Source organism: Protopterus annectens, chromosome 8.part0, assembly GCF_019279795.1.
Source record: "Protopterus annectens isolate FY-2018-M chromosome 8.part0, PAN1.0, whole genome shotgun sequence".
Classification (NCBI taxonomy): Eukaryota; Metazoa; Chordata; order Ceratodontiformes; family Protopteridae; genus Protopterus; species Protopterus annectens.
Genome location: NC_056741.1, coordinates 930916285 through 930930281, shown reverse-complemented (window position 1 = coordinate 930930281; position 13997 = coordinate 930916285). Strand labels below are relative to the sequence as shown.

At 35.4% G+C, this 13997-nt stretch overlaps 1 protein-coding gene across 1 annotated transcript in view; it reads right to left on the bottom strand.

Moving 5' to 3' along the window:
• The window catches only part of LOC122808362 (IgGFc-binding protein-like), a 251858-nt gene that overhangs the window by 102285 nt on the left and 135576 nt on the right, over positions 1-13997 (bottom strand). Inside the window, 1 exon segment of the mRNA XM_044079329.1 lies at positions 3120-3687. Coding sequence (XP_043935264.1) covers positions 3120-3687 — 568 coding nt within the window.

Below are 13997 nucleotides of genomic sequence, written 5' to 3'. Positions count from 1 at the left end.
CATGGAGAGATAAATCACATCACTTAATTTAAAAAATGCTGTATGTGCAATGATAATCAAAGATCGATTTTAATATCTAGTGGTTTGCCTGCAGAGAGGAAAACTTCATTTATGGAGACAGATTTAGAATAAGGCTCTGAACCTGGTGATTTCATATAACAGATTAAATGAAGTAATGTCTACTTTGTTCATGTTGCTGACAGTGAGCCAGTGTTAAAAACCTTATGCTAAGAAGTGGGACTGCAGGAGGAGGAAGATCACAGTAGTAAGAGTATGGTTTGTAATCATAAGCCAGGGGATGGAATTCAAGATGGATATTGTGAAGGACTTGCAGAGTGTTTATCAAATGAAATAAATATACAATAAATCTGTAGTTTTCATGAATAATCAGAGAAGTCTTTTGAGGAAAGCAGAGGAAAGGGTTTTGATAAGGAAATATTTTGCTTCCATATCCTAGATTAGACGTTTTCTGACACTAATTGTATTTCTGCTGGTGCCACTACTCCCAGCTGTACATGGTACCCCACCAGAAAGCTTGCCCTAACAGTACCATGATAGAAGGTGCTCAGACACAAAGTTCACATTCACCATTGCACACATCAAAGCCTTAAAACTATAACATTACCTAGCACTAAATCTTACTCTAACTTGCACGCATTCAAATGTACACACTCCCACCACTAGTATTAAGACATTCTGTATTTCTGAAAGTCTTGGCATTATAAAATCCACTTAGCTTAACATCAAGCACATCCCACACACCCTTAATCTCATTATTCAGTGATCTTGCATGTTTTAAAAGCCAAACCCTTCAGTAGAGTAAAAATGTTATTCAATAAAAATGCACACTGTATTTCCAATTTGAATAACCTGTATTTTGACTTAAAGAAGTGGATCCATAATGTGCATGTGCTTGTGTGTGTGTGTGTGTGTGTGTGTGTGTGTGTGTGTGTGTGTGTGTGTGTGTGTGTGTGTGTGTTTCTAAATATATATATATATATATATATATATATATATATATATATATATATATATATATATACTCAACTGAAGGGATTTTAACTAAATACAGTCAGCTGCAAAGGTTCCAAGCTTACAAGGTTGATATACTTTATTTTTTATGGCTATTACAAAGTAGCAGATATCAGTATAGCCACTGTAGCTGTAAACTGGTCTATAGCAAGGTTTCATTATCAGAACTCTTATCAACAGATTGCCTGATCTTGACCCCCTCTTGTGATTTGAACACAAACACTTTAGTGTACTTTCTGAGATGTGGTTACAGTGTAAAGATAGCACTCCATGGAATGTGCCATGTCTAACCTCATGAACTATGATAACAATACCCAGCACTGTGAATAACATTCCAAGTAAGTAAAAAATTGATCTTGTTCACATGTTAAGGTAAACGGTTCCTTCTCCTTGAAATTGTGGTAGCTCAAGTGGATGTAAAAGATTTCATTGAACCTTTTGAAAAGAGTAAGGGTCCTTTATTTATATACAAACTCTTAGTTACAAAATATTTACATATTTACAAGTATATAGACACACACACACACACACACACACACACACACACACACACACACACACACACACACACACACACACACACACACACACACACACACACACAAATGTGTTTACACAATCATACATTTTCATTCCTGGTTAGACCCCCGCTTCTTCTTCCAAAACTGCCATCTGATTTTGCTTATTGTTGCCAAAATCCATTTACCATTAAACAAAATGTAATTTATTCTTTCATTCCATATAAACCATATGACATAAAATAACTTTTTATCTATTCTTTTAACATAGTATGTACTTCTATACTTATAATATCCATATTTACTCAGCACGATATTTATTTTGTCTACTTCTTTTATATCTTCAAAAGACTTCTTTACATAGTTTTTCCCTTAACATTTTTTACTCTTTTACATATAAAAACACGTTCCATAGTTTCTTCTTTTTGACAATGTAAACATATTTTATCACTTTTCTTTATACATGGCATATCTTTTTTTTACTGGCAATGTATCTATTACCAAGCTTCATAAAAAAAAATCTTGATATTCTGTAGTTATAATTTATTTTGTCTGCTAAATTTTCCCATTGCTTTACATAGTAATGTTTCATCATTACATTCCTATACCATACTTTTCTATCTTTTTCTATATCATCAATTTTAACTTTTCACAAAAATATTTTTCTTGGTAATATTTTATTTCCTCGTGTATACACTCTTTTTCTCCTTTACTCTTTTTTACTATACTGCAAAATTTTTCATACTTATATTTATACAGTTTTACTACAAACCTCTCATCTTTTTCCTCTAATATTTAATGTTCTGCCGAAGAATTGCAGAGACTTTTTGGACATTATGAATACATCTGACACAGATACTGTGGAATTCTTCACCTCATCCCGTAAAAAGCTCTCATGCTAGCAAAGTTTAAAACTATGTTGAAGATATCTCAATTTCAACATATATTTTGCTGGAGTCAAATGCCAATAATTTTGAATAAAAAAACTTAATTATTTAAAGGTTAACATTTTTGATGTGTTATAGTTTTAGCTTTACTCATCTAAATGTTTATATTAAATTGTTAGCTACTTTAGTTTAAGAAAAAGGATTTAGAAATAATATTCACAATTTCTTTGTCTATTAAGCATGAAGTGGACTAGGTTCTGGCTGGGCAAAGTGATATGTGTTGGAAATGCCTTAATAAATGTATGAGAGTGGAGTTAACAAATGTCTCATACTAAAATTAATATTACAAGAAGAGAGAGAGAAAATAAAAGAATGTGCATTCAGTCTGTGTATCCTTAACAAAACTGTTATTTAACGATGAATCAACAAGCCTGGCACTGCAGTTACTGGCATTCTGTTATATAATAGAGTATATAAAACTAGCTGCTTTAATTCTTTTCTTTAAAACTGAACACTTCACATGAGAAATTTGATGTCTATGAAAGAGTGAAAATATGTCCATATTGTCAAAAATAAAATGCTTAAGAAAATCTTGTTTTTCCATTTTGAACTCTAATATTCCTCTGTACTACTGAATAAAGATCAAAATCTTTACACATTTAAACTCAAGTGCTTGACTTACCACAGAATGTATCTGTTCTCCACTTATCAATGGCGACACCTGCTGCTTGACATGCAGAAGCGTAAGTTGCAATTGCATCACAGTAGGATGACGGATGCCCCTTGTATTCACAGGCATCGAATACGCAATTTTCAAAAAATGGAGTGGGATCATTAACAGCTAGACAGTTACGGAAAGGTCCAGTTTTGCTTATGATTATTCCACAGAATTTGTCACCTTTGTATTTTTGTTTCTCGTCTTCACTACAAACTGGACATTGCCCGGTGCATTCATTTGCACAACCTGGTACATTTCCAACCTTCCAACTTTCTCCAAATGTTACTGCATTGGGTGCTAGTTTGCCATTAGGCATCATGAAGTCATCATGTGGGGTATGATTATAGTTGCCACACAAACCACAGACCGCATTGGAGTAAGTGCTTGGCAGACTGACTGTTACAGCATTGCTCCAGTCAAATGTAACTTTGAGACCAAATTCCGTCTCAACTACTGCAAGATTTCCACTTCTGTAAGATTTTATCATAGTGCCAGACAGATAGTAGGGTAATGCTGTAAAAATACCATTCACCTTGAGGAAATAAAAAAAAATAGCATTTATTTATTTTGTACATACATGCATATACACACACAAACACAGGTGGGTGCATGAAAAATCAAATAAAGTGCTAAAGTTTTGACATCTTGGACAATGTTGCCATTATTGTTGTTACCAAACTGCTGTTTCTAAGATGATTTATTGCACCAAGTGTTTAATTAAGTTTTCTGTTTATATTTCATTGTTACCATTTAATTGATTTTGGTTCTTGCCTGTTGTCATGTGGTCTTAAGTTCAGTCTAGATAAGTCCAAGAACTAATTCATTTACTTGGTTTAACTACTTAACTAACTAGTCACACAAATAAATAAAACAGTCCACAGTGAGCACTGCCTAGTTTCTTTGACAGTTTTCATTAATAAACATGTCAACACAGTCTACTGATACTGATGTTTTATGAAAAAAAATAATAAAACAGATTATGAGGAGACCAGGTGCAAACTTTTAAACTGACATAGCTGATATGTTCATTATGCAAATGAAATAATCAATATTTATACACATATATGCTTGACAGCATAAAATGGTAAGACATCTTCAAAGAAATTCTCACATCTACACATTCTAACATAACAAATACATATTCTGCCATATTTTTCTTCTCACCCATTCACAAGACTGTGCTCTGTGTGCAGTACCTCTGTGGTTTGTAATGCTGATTTGATCACCATACTCCTCAAATTCTTTGCTCAAAAACTTTAGAGAAAGACAAAAATAATGGGAGTAGGGGCGGGCTGAGACCAAAAGTCAGGTACAATTTGAAATGTTACTCTATTTCATTTAAAAGTTAATAGAGCACTTTTTTTGTTTGTTTGTTTGTTTGTTTGTTTTTTGCATCAATGTGCATCAATGTGTATTTTTAGAACAATAAGAAATATAAAGCTCTAATCATTGACTGAATATAATCCTCAGTAATTTACAGAATAATTTAATTATGATGATATGAGTTGGTGCCATCTGTGCCAGGGAGAGTAGAGCAGTGCATGTGTAATATATGGCAGTATAGCTAGCTGGCATTTTGTAAAGAATTTTGTGTTTGACTATCACACTGATTTGCACAGATGCTTGTGTTAAAAATGCATTTGTAAAGTTGCTTGTGCTACAAATGCATCAGTAGTGGGTGCTGCTGGAGAGAAAAGAGATATACATGTATGTCAGACAGAATTATTATAACTGATTAAATGTGTATGTTTTAACAGAGAATTCTGGAAGGGAAGAGGTTAATCTCAGTCCAGCTAATTTTGAAAAATAGGTTGAAAATGAAATGGATTAGTTGTCTTACAGGTCTGATTGCAACCAGAGACAAAAATGTCTGGAAAACCAGGACTAGGAATCTTACTGCATTGTCCTTAGGGGTAAACTAATTGCTAGCCTCAAAGGGTGGACATTTTGAAATTGTTTTATAGCTTTCAGATGCTGCAACAGATCTTAGCAAAGCTCTGGGTGTGTACTGTATCAGAGTCAGGCGACCAGATGTGATATCATTCTACAATCAGCACTAAAATGATTTTTTTAGATATTAGTGAGAGATATGATGAAACTCTCACAGTAGCGCTTTGTCTTCTGGAATGTGATAGGAAAGACCTCTCATAGATATCTCACACAACCTTACACACCTCATCTTGCCTTGCTGTAGTAAGCAAATCAACACTCATCATCTTGCCTTGCTGTAGTATGTAACATAACTAGGGAACAGTAATTCTTTAGTCTGTCAGGAAAATATAGTGAGATTAGTTAAATATTGTTTTTCTGCGTCTGTGTGAATCTTTCCAATTGCGTTATTTTTATATCTCCTGTGATTGAAACTCTAGTGTTTATTGTAACTAGATATTCAGAATTTTCATGTTTTCTATTTTATTATTTATTGTTAAATATTTCTATGTCTTTTATTGCAGCTGGTCATTTAGAGAATACTTTTAACATTTTAAGAGTACTTAATGCTTATTTTACTGACAATATGGCTGCTCCTGAAAGCCTTGCTGCATTGGTCAAACTCTAACATTTGTATTAGTATTAATTTTACTCAGTATAATTGGGTACCCTTGTAATAGGCTTAGAGTAGCTGACTGGTGGCAGAGTAATTATCTTATAGTCTGGGCAGAGGGGGCACAGCTGCTACATCTGTGGGCACAGCTAGTAAATCTGTGCCAGCCCTTCTCAGGTGTGTTTTTAGAACAACTGAGCCATCTTGCTAGGGGGAGACTGTTGTAATAGGAGGGATGGAAAATATGCCTTTTCCTTGCTATTATGCAGTCTTGCAGTGGGTGATGAGTGGAGGTGCAGATTCCCAAATAGATGGTGCAGGGAGTCTTGTCTGCCTGTTGCAATTTCTTTTTTTTTTTTTTTGCTGTCGATTGGTATTTCTATTATTCATTTCTTTATTTATTGGAATTTATTTACTGAGATAGTCTGAGGTGGCATTAACCCCTTTTCAGTGTAGGCCCAGTAAGAAAAGCTGCACAATATACATATAATAGTCTGGGATAAGTACATTTTAAATAATATTTAGAATGGAAACTCAGACACTAACATTTTTTAGTAACAGAAACTACAATGTAATTCAATTTAAAACATGCATGTGCAAGCTATAGTCAACTGAGTGGCACAGTGTTACATTACACTCTTAAGGGTGATGCCACATGATAGTGAGGAGGCAATGCTAGATACCAAGGTTTTCTAACAGAGGGAGAGGAGATGGTTATTTTTATCAGAAGACAATATATCAAATAGTAAAGGCTATTGTGTAGACCTAAAGGATATATATATATATATATATATATATATATATATATATATATATATATATATATATATATATATATATATATATATATATTTATATATAGAGGTAAAGAGATATCATGAGCTAGTTAATGATAGAGAGAAAGTAAATAGTAAGATAGAGAGAAGAAATACAGCAACTGGGGAACTCAGTTCATTTATAAGTATAGTATTTTTTTTGTAGTACATCTAGTCTGAGGTGGTGCAGGTACACAGCCAAGTATCCTAGAAAAAGTTCTGACTCACATAACTTTGTGTTATTAGCTCATTTCAAGAAGACTGTAAGAGATTTCCATTTTTTAGATAAACTGCTTGAATATTGGGAATCCCCTCCAATGTTTCTTGATTTGGTTATGGAATATAGGGATTTGTTGGTGGGGTGTAAAATTCTATTAGGTACATTGGGATGCATAATATTGTTAAGGGCTAAGTACTTGTCAGGAAAATAGGGTAATTTGAATGTTGTTAAGATGTAAGAGTATGTTCGTGTGTCTGGTAGTTCAAGCCAATTTAGTTCCTTTAGTGGAGGGAAGCAGTGGCTTTTAAAGTGTTTATCAATAGCAAATTTTACAACTTTAGACACAATGTTTTCTGGCTATATCTCAGGCTTTTATTCAAAGAAAGATGGGTTGATGTTTTGGGTGCTGAGAATGGTATATCAACACATAAATATTTACAGGTCCCCTTCAAAACATCTAAAACTCATAACATCTAATTTCATAACACTCAGACCAGAACATCTAAAACCTAAAACATCTAAAAGTCATTGAATTTCATAACATCCAACAGTACAAATCACATGAAAATAACATCCCCTCCACATGTTCTGGTCTCAATGTTATGAAATTAGATGTTATGAGTTTTAGATGTTTCAAAGTAGACCCATATTTACACACACATATGCACATACACACACACACACACACACACACACACACACACACACACACACACACACACACACTTATGTGTGTGTGTGTGTGTGTGTGTGTGTGTGTGTGTGTGTGTGTGTGTGTGTGTGTGTGTGTGCGCGTGTGTATGGTTGTGTTCATGAACTTGTGGCAAATTGTTAAACAAAACAAGTAAAGAAACAATCTTCATCTAATTCAGCTAATGAAAAACTGAACTCATTAAATATGTAATAAAGAAATGTTTGTGACTGTGGAATAGAAAGAGGTGGAAAGAGAGAGAGAGAGAAATAAAGCCATGGAATAACTAAATCACATAGTAATATGCTATTGTCAGCAGATATAGGTCAACAGTCAATAAACAGTTCAAAAGGGAGAAAAAATAACTCCTTAGCTAATAGCTAAAAGTGAAAAGTCAGAAGTATTTTGAAAATGTTGGTGATTTGAATTAATTGGCTTTTGCCCTAAAGTGGGACTTTGTTTTTTCAATGTGCAGCTATTGGCGTGCTTGACAATGGGGGCAGTTAACCTAAATATTTTGATGACATGAGAGAGTGTTTTTCCTATATAAATCCTTGTATATATATATATCCATTACTGATCTGCTGCAGTAGTTAGTATTGCTGCCCCCACACAAAGAAGTTCTCTGGTATGATTCTTGGCTGAGGTGCCCTCTGTACACAGTCTTCATAGGTTTCCTCTGGGTGCTCTGGTTTCCTCCAATATTCCAAAGACATAGAGTAGGTGGATTGTACCCACTAAACTGGCTGTAGGAGTGAGTGGTACAGATCAACTACTGTGACAGGGATAGCCATGTGGTGGTGTACACCTTGTCTTGAGATGATTTTCACTGTTGAAATGACACCCCGACTGCATGTGGGAAAAAGGGGTTGAGGATGGATACGGCATTAATGAATTATGTTGACACACCTCAATGTCAATGGCAAGAGTGTTGACAATGGAAAAGTCGACATTTATCTCAGTATGTGTGAGGCAAATCTTTGCCATAGCCAAAAAATACAGGACATCTTTTTTTTGCAGGAAACAAGTCCCCATTCACCCCCACCCCTGCTCCTAGGGAGCAAGCACCCATTTATCTGCCACACCTCCTCCTAATTAAATATACTAACACCAGGATTGCATAAGTCCTGGGGAAAGGGGATAATCACCCACTAGAGGACTTTCGATCTATCACACCTGTTGACCATCTGCATATGTCGACAAAGTACACACACACACACACACACACACACACACACACACACACACACAAATTGCATTTTTTTAATTTTCTTTCTTTCTTTTTGTTTGAATTCTAAGATTCGCAGATGAAATTTAAGTCAAAGATTAACATTATTTTTTGCATCTGTTAAAGACCTAAAATTTGGAAAAAGTGCATGGAGCACCTTGCATAGATATTTTTACCTAATTCAATTTGATCAGGTTTTGCTAGTGTTAAGTCAGATATGCAACTGTCTGCTACTTAAATACCAGTATTATTAATTTACCTTTGCTAAATAAGTCAAAGTAATATTTATGTATTTATCTATTTATTTATTTGTGTATGTATGTGTGTGTCTTTTTTGACTGGGAAAAGTCTGACAGAGTAAACCCATTTTCAGCAAAGGCCCAGTGAGAAAATCTCTACTTTTAAGTTACACATGATGCACATTTATAATTGCAGGATAAAAACTTCAATACATGAGCTTATTTACATGATTTTTAAATATTTCTTACAGGAAAATAGACTTTTAACACAAAACAAGAGAGAAATGAACACATATTTGCTAATTATTGAACAATGAAATAAAATACAGTAGTATTTAATGTATTTATAGTATGTATGATAGTTGCAGAGAAATATCAAACTGGGGTGTTTTTGAGGTTACTAATAACTTACAGACAGAAAAGTAGTACTGCAGGTTAAAAATAGATGATGAGAGATATGAAAGGAGAACTTATGGAAATGAGCAGGAAGATAAATGGATACAGGAGGAATTGTAGTTAGTGGTGGGGTGGGAGGAAAGAAGCAAGAGTAGCAGTTTAAGAAATTAGTGCAGTATGAGGAGGAGTGATAAGGTACAAAGATTGGGAAGCAAAGGAGCTATAAGAGTTAGAGAAAAAGTAATATATGACATGGAAAGTCAATGTAAATCCAAAAAGGTAAAAAAGTAAGGAAAAGACAAGAGATCCAAGAATGAGATAGCATCTGCTGGGTGAGGAGGTAGGGGCAGAGATTGTGACTTACAGTGAGAACCAATTATTAGACTATGCCAAATGATGTAGGTTCTACAGAAGAATGTTTGAACTTCTAGTGAGAACATTGGAACAGAGATATTTTAGTCAAATGAAACTGGCAGGATACAACTATAGAGTAGAAGGCAGGAGAAGTGCATGAGAAAAGATAGAGTAGATACAGGTAGACTATTACAGGATATATATAGACATTGTTAAAAGAGTGCAGGAAAGTAAGACAGCAGAAAGGTCAGTGACAGAGGAGGCTGCAATCCGAGATGACAATGAGAAGAAAACCTGAGTGGGAGAGCAGGGACAGATATCAGTAACACATGCTGAAGTGTCAACAGATGCAGATGTAGCAATGCTGTCATCACCACAACAGGAACAACAGCAGCGAAGCAAGAATGGAAAGGATCTCAACTTAATAAAGAAAGGAAGTGGATAAAAAACTGGTACCCATTGTACAGACAGAGGTATTAATGTAAAACATAGGTGGTAGAGATGGAGAGAAAATCAGAGGCACAAAATGAGGTGGAGACTCAGAGGAATCGAAGGAATAGGAACCATGCATAGTAAACAGTAGTTTTGGGCTTGTAGAAAGAATACATTTAGTATGAGAAAAAAATAAAGTCTAGCACAGGGAGGAAAGCATCTACCAGGAAAGTAAAGAGTAATGATCATGTTAGAACATGGTGAGAAAACTGGTACACAGGACATGTAGTATCATGGAGTAGGAAGTTAAGGGTAAGAGATCATGTGTAAGAACTGAAAAGTGTTTTCTGGGGAATAGATAATATTAGATATTAAAAGTATTTTTCAAAGGAGTTAAGATACAGCAGATTGCATTGTAGTTAGTCCCCAAGTTATATTAATTCTTGGGACTGAGTATGACCAACAAGGCTATGAAATGTCTTAGCAAGGAAGACAGGAAAGACTGAGTTTTTCTCATCAGTCTCTTAGTATAGACATATTAAATCATGGGAAGAGCTGATTAACGAGACAAATGTGGGAATTGTGAATGAAAGTTGTAGTATGCATTAAGCAACAATAACTTGTCATAGGAAGCAGTTAATGTGGCAAAAAAGAAAACCTGAGAGGTGAAACAGTTGCACTGGTAAGAAAACTTCTCCAAAATATTGTTCATGGCAGCAGACAACGTTATTGGGAATGACTGTACTAAGGAGTGCAGTGACTGGCTTTGTCAGTGGTGAAGGAAGATGGGCTCTGTACTAACATGAGGATATGAGAAGGGCTAGTCAGCATACAAAGTCAAAGCTCAAAACATGTTTAATTGTATCCCAGAGGGAATAGCTGTGGTCAAAGCTGAACTGCAGATTTATGGCAGCTTGTCTGTACCTTTAAATTAAGAAAGAATTGTGGTAAGGGTCTAACAAAATTAGAAAAGTGGAAAAGTACCTCTCAAATGGGAAGAATGACAAAATAGACAAAATATGTAAAAAATAACTTAAATAATTAGTTGTTTGCATTATTGTACAATGCAAAGACGCATGAATGCATGGACTGCAAGTAAAACACTGAATTCATAAATTCATTCGTTAACCACGAAAGAATATTTTGAGGACAGTTTTACTTCTGCTTCCTAACCAATTATTTATATGCAGAAAATCTGAAGCTGCAATACTTAGGAGTAGGGGAGTACTGTGAGGTATTTCACCCACTGACTTAATATATTTTCTTCCATATCTGCTCTTATACTTTTGCTATTCTAAGGATCCCAGTTACATTTCACTGGATTTCAACATACAGTAGTTTGTAAAGAGCAGATATCAGTTTGATTTCAGACTGGAGGTACACAAGCAACACTGGACTTATCAAGATAGTATAGAAGTGCTCATCCTTAGAGGAAACAAAGTTTGGAAGTCCTTTCTTAATGGATATTTGAGCCTTTTTAGTGCTACCAGAAGAATTTGCTATGACTGTTAGTGTTGCTGTGATGTCTGAGAAGACAAGAAGGTGTTTGGATTATCTGGGAGTGGATTTTAGAAGAAAGTCTGCAGACTGTTTTTATTAAATTATATTCTGTTTGAAGATGAGTGAGAAAGGAGTGCAACTGCTGATCTATTTATAGAGGGCAGCTCATTCTATTGGAGGGTCTCAACTTGAGTATAACAGGCTGTATTGCCAGGGGTAGTATCAGACTAAAGGAAATTGAGGTAAACATGTAAGTTATTCTTATCTTATCTCTTGTTATTCTTCATAGGTTGGTACTAGGCTAACTGTCCTTTTGGGCCATTTTAAGCCTAGACAGTTACCCCAAGTGAGAATCAAACCTTGCACCTTGTGTCTGTAAGGTGAACACCTTAACCATTATGCCAAACCCCCCCCCCACACAGCAGTCATTGTGCACCTTGAGAATGTGTGATATTTTCTATTTTTTGAATATAAAAGAACATACAATTCTTTTGAAGTGTGTTGGAACGTCTGACTTGCTGTCTTCTCTTGTGACGGCAATAGCAAAAGATGAAAGACCAGGGACTGTCTTTGGAGATTTTAAGTGCTACAGGACTTAATGACTTGCATATTATAAAGCCACACCAGACTGGAACAAAGGGAAGGAAGCAAAATTCAAAAACGTATCTTGGGCAGGGCAAGACGGGCAGTCTCCCTGGGACAAAGTGTTGGGAGGATGTGATCAGTCATTCATCATCTTGTTTTTTTGCCCTTCAGTTGAAGGGCTACCTGGGAAGAAAGGTGTTGATGTAAATGTAATAATCTGATCCCTACAGTGTAGTGATCTGATTATTACAGTGAAGTTTTTTTTTTCCTCTCTATTTGAAGCGCTACTGGGGGGTATTGATTTAAGTGTAATAACCTGATCACTACAATGTAGTCATCAGATTATTACACTGAACATTTATGTATTTATTTATTTATGTAGTTATTTTTGCTCTTCAATGGGGATGTGGATAAAAATGTAATAATCTGATCGGTACAATGCAAGATCCAACTGGGGGTGTGTGACTGTACTAACTAAAATAACCTGATGGCTATGTTACAGTGAACTTTTTTTTTTGTTTCTGATGTTCAGTTGAAGAGATACCTGGGGTGGGGTGCTGGCTTGTTGTATTGGCACATGGTACTGATTGAGACAGCTACACCTCTAGCAGAATGGGACATGTGTTGGCAATTTCTGTTGTTGCAGGACTGATGCGATTAACCTTTCATTCCTGAAAAACTTTGCTATGACAAGTTTAAGCACTAGTCTAACTACTTGTATTTCTAGTCCAAGAACAGGAAGATAATGCCATGTGACATAACTATGTGCCAAGTCTTGCTAAAAAGAAGATTCTCTCTTGTTTGCAGTGAACCCTCATTGAGTACTACTTATAAAGTTAACTGTATTATGACAGTTAGCAACAGTATTTCTGCAGTAAGATATAACTAACTATAACTAGCTATTAATTTAACTGTATGATGACAGCAACGGTATTTTTGCAGTAAGATATATCAGAAAATGAGGTATCTGGAGATTGGATTTTTCTGTAAGCATCCTGTCTATTTCTGTTGTGTTTTATTGTATTCCTCGGTGTTATATCCTACATATATATTTTACTCCTTATTTGCTGTATTTGAGATGAGGGTAATCATTATGCATGTTTTTAATTAATAAGCTGTCTGGCATGAATCTCCCAATAAACTGCTTAAAACTACTATCAGTGAAAATACTAATTGCTGTATTTATACTTGGTTTATTTAATAGCAATAGGTAACTAAAAGTCCTTGGCTATTCCACGGAGGTAGAAGTACTACCATGCCAGGAAGGAAGCTTTCCCTGTGAATTGTTACTGTGTGTGTGTGTGTGTGTGTGTGTGTGTGTGTGTGTGTGTGTGTGTGTGTGTGTGTGTGTGTGCATGTGTGCTTGAAAATAATTTGTGTTAAAGGCAGTCACTGTGGATAAAGGAGCACTGGAAGAAATTGGCCTTCAGTGACAGTGGTGTGAAAGGGTCTGCATTGCTTGGTCAAATACTCAGCTCTGTAAGGAGCCTGTGTTCTGTATAGTCAGGACAGGATATGGATACTGGAAGTCCATACCCAGGGCAGTAGTGAGAATTCCTTTTTTGTATTTGGGACCAGGTTGTGTATTTTTTTTTTTTTATTAATTAATGAAATGGTCTTGTGTGGTCTTTCTTACAATTCATAGGTTCATAGGCAGTTACTAGGCTATTGGCTGTAGGGCTTATATAAGCCTAGCTGAAAAGGTACCCTGGCTTTTGCCACCCAAGATAATTATTTTCCTCTGCCCCTGTTGAATAGAGCCACAGAAGTGATTCCCGGGGTGAATTTCCTATCTCCCATCCACTCGTCAAGATTTCTCTTGAAGGGTGCTAATGAGAAG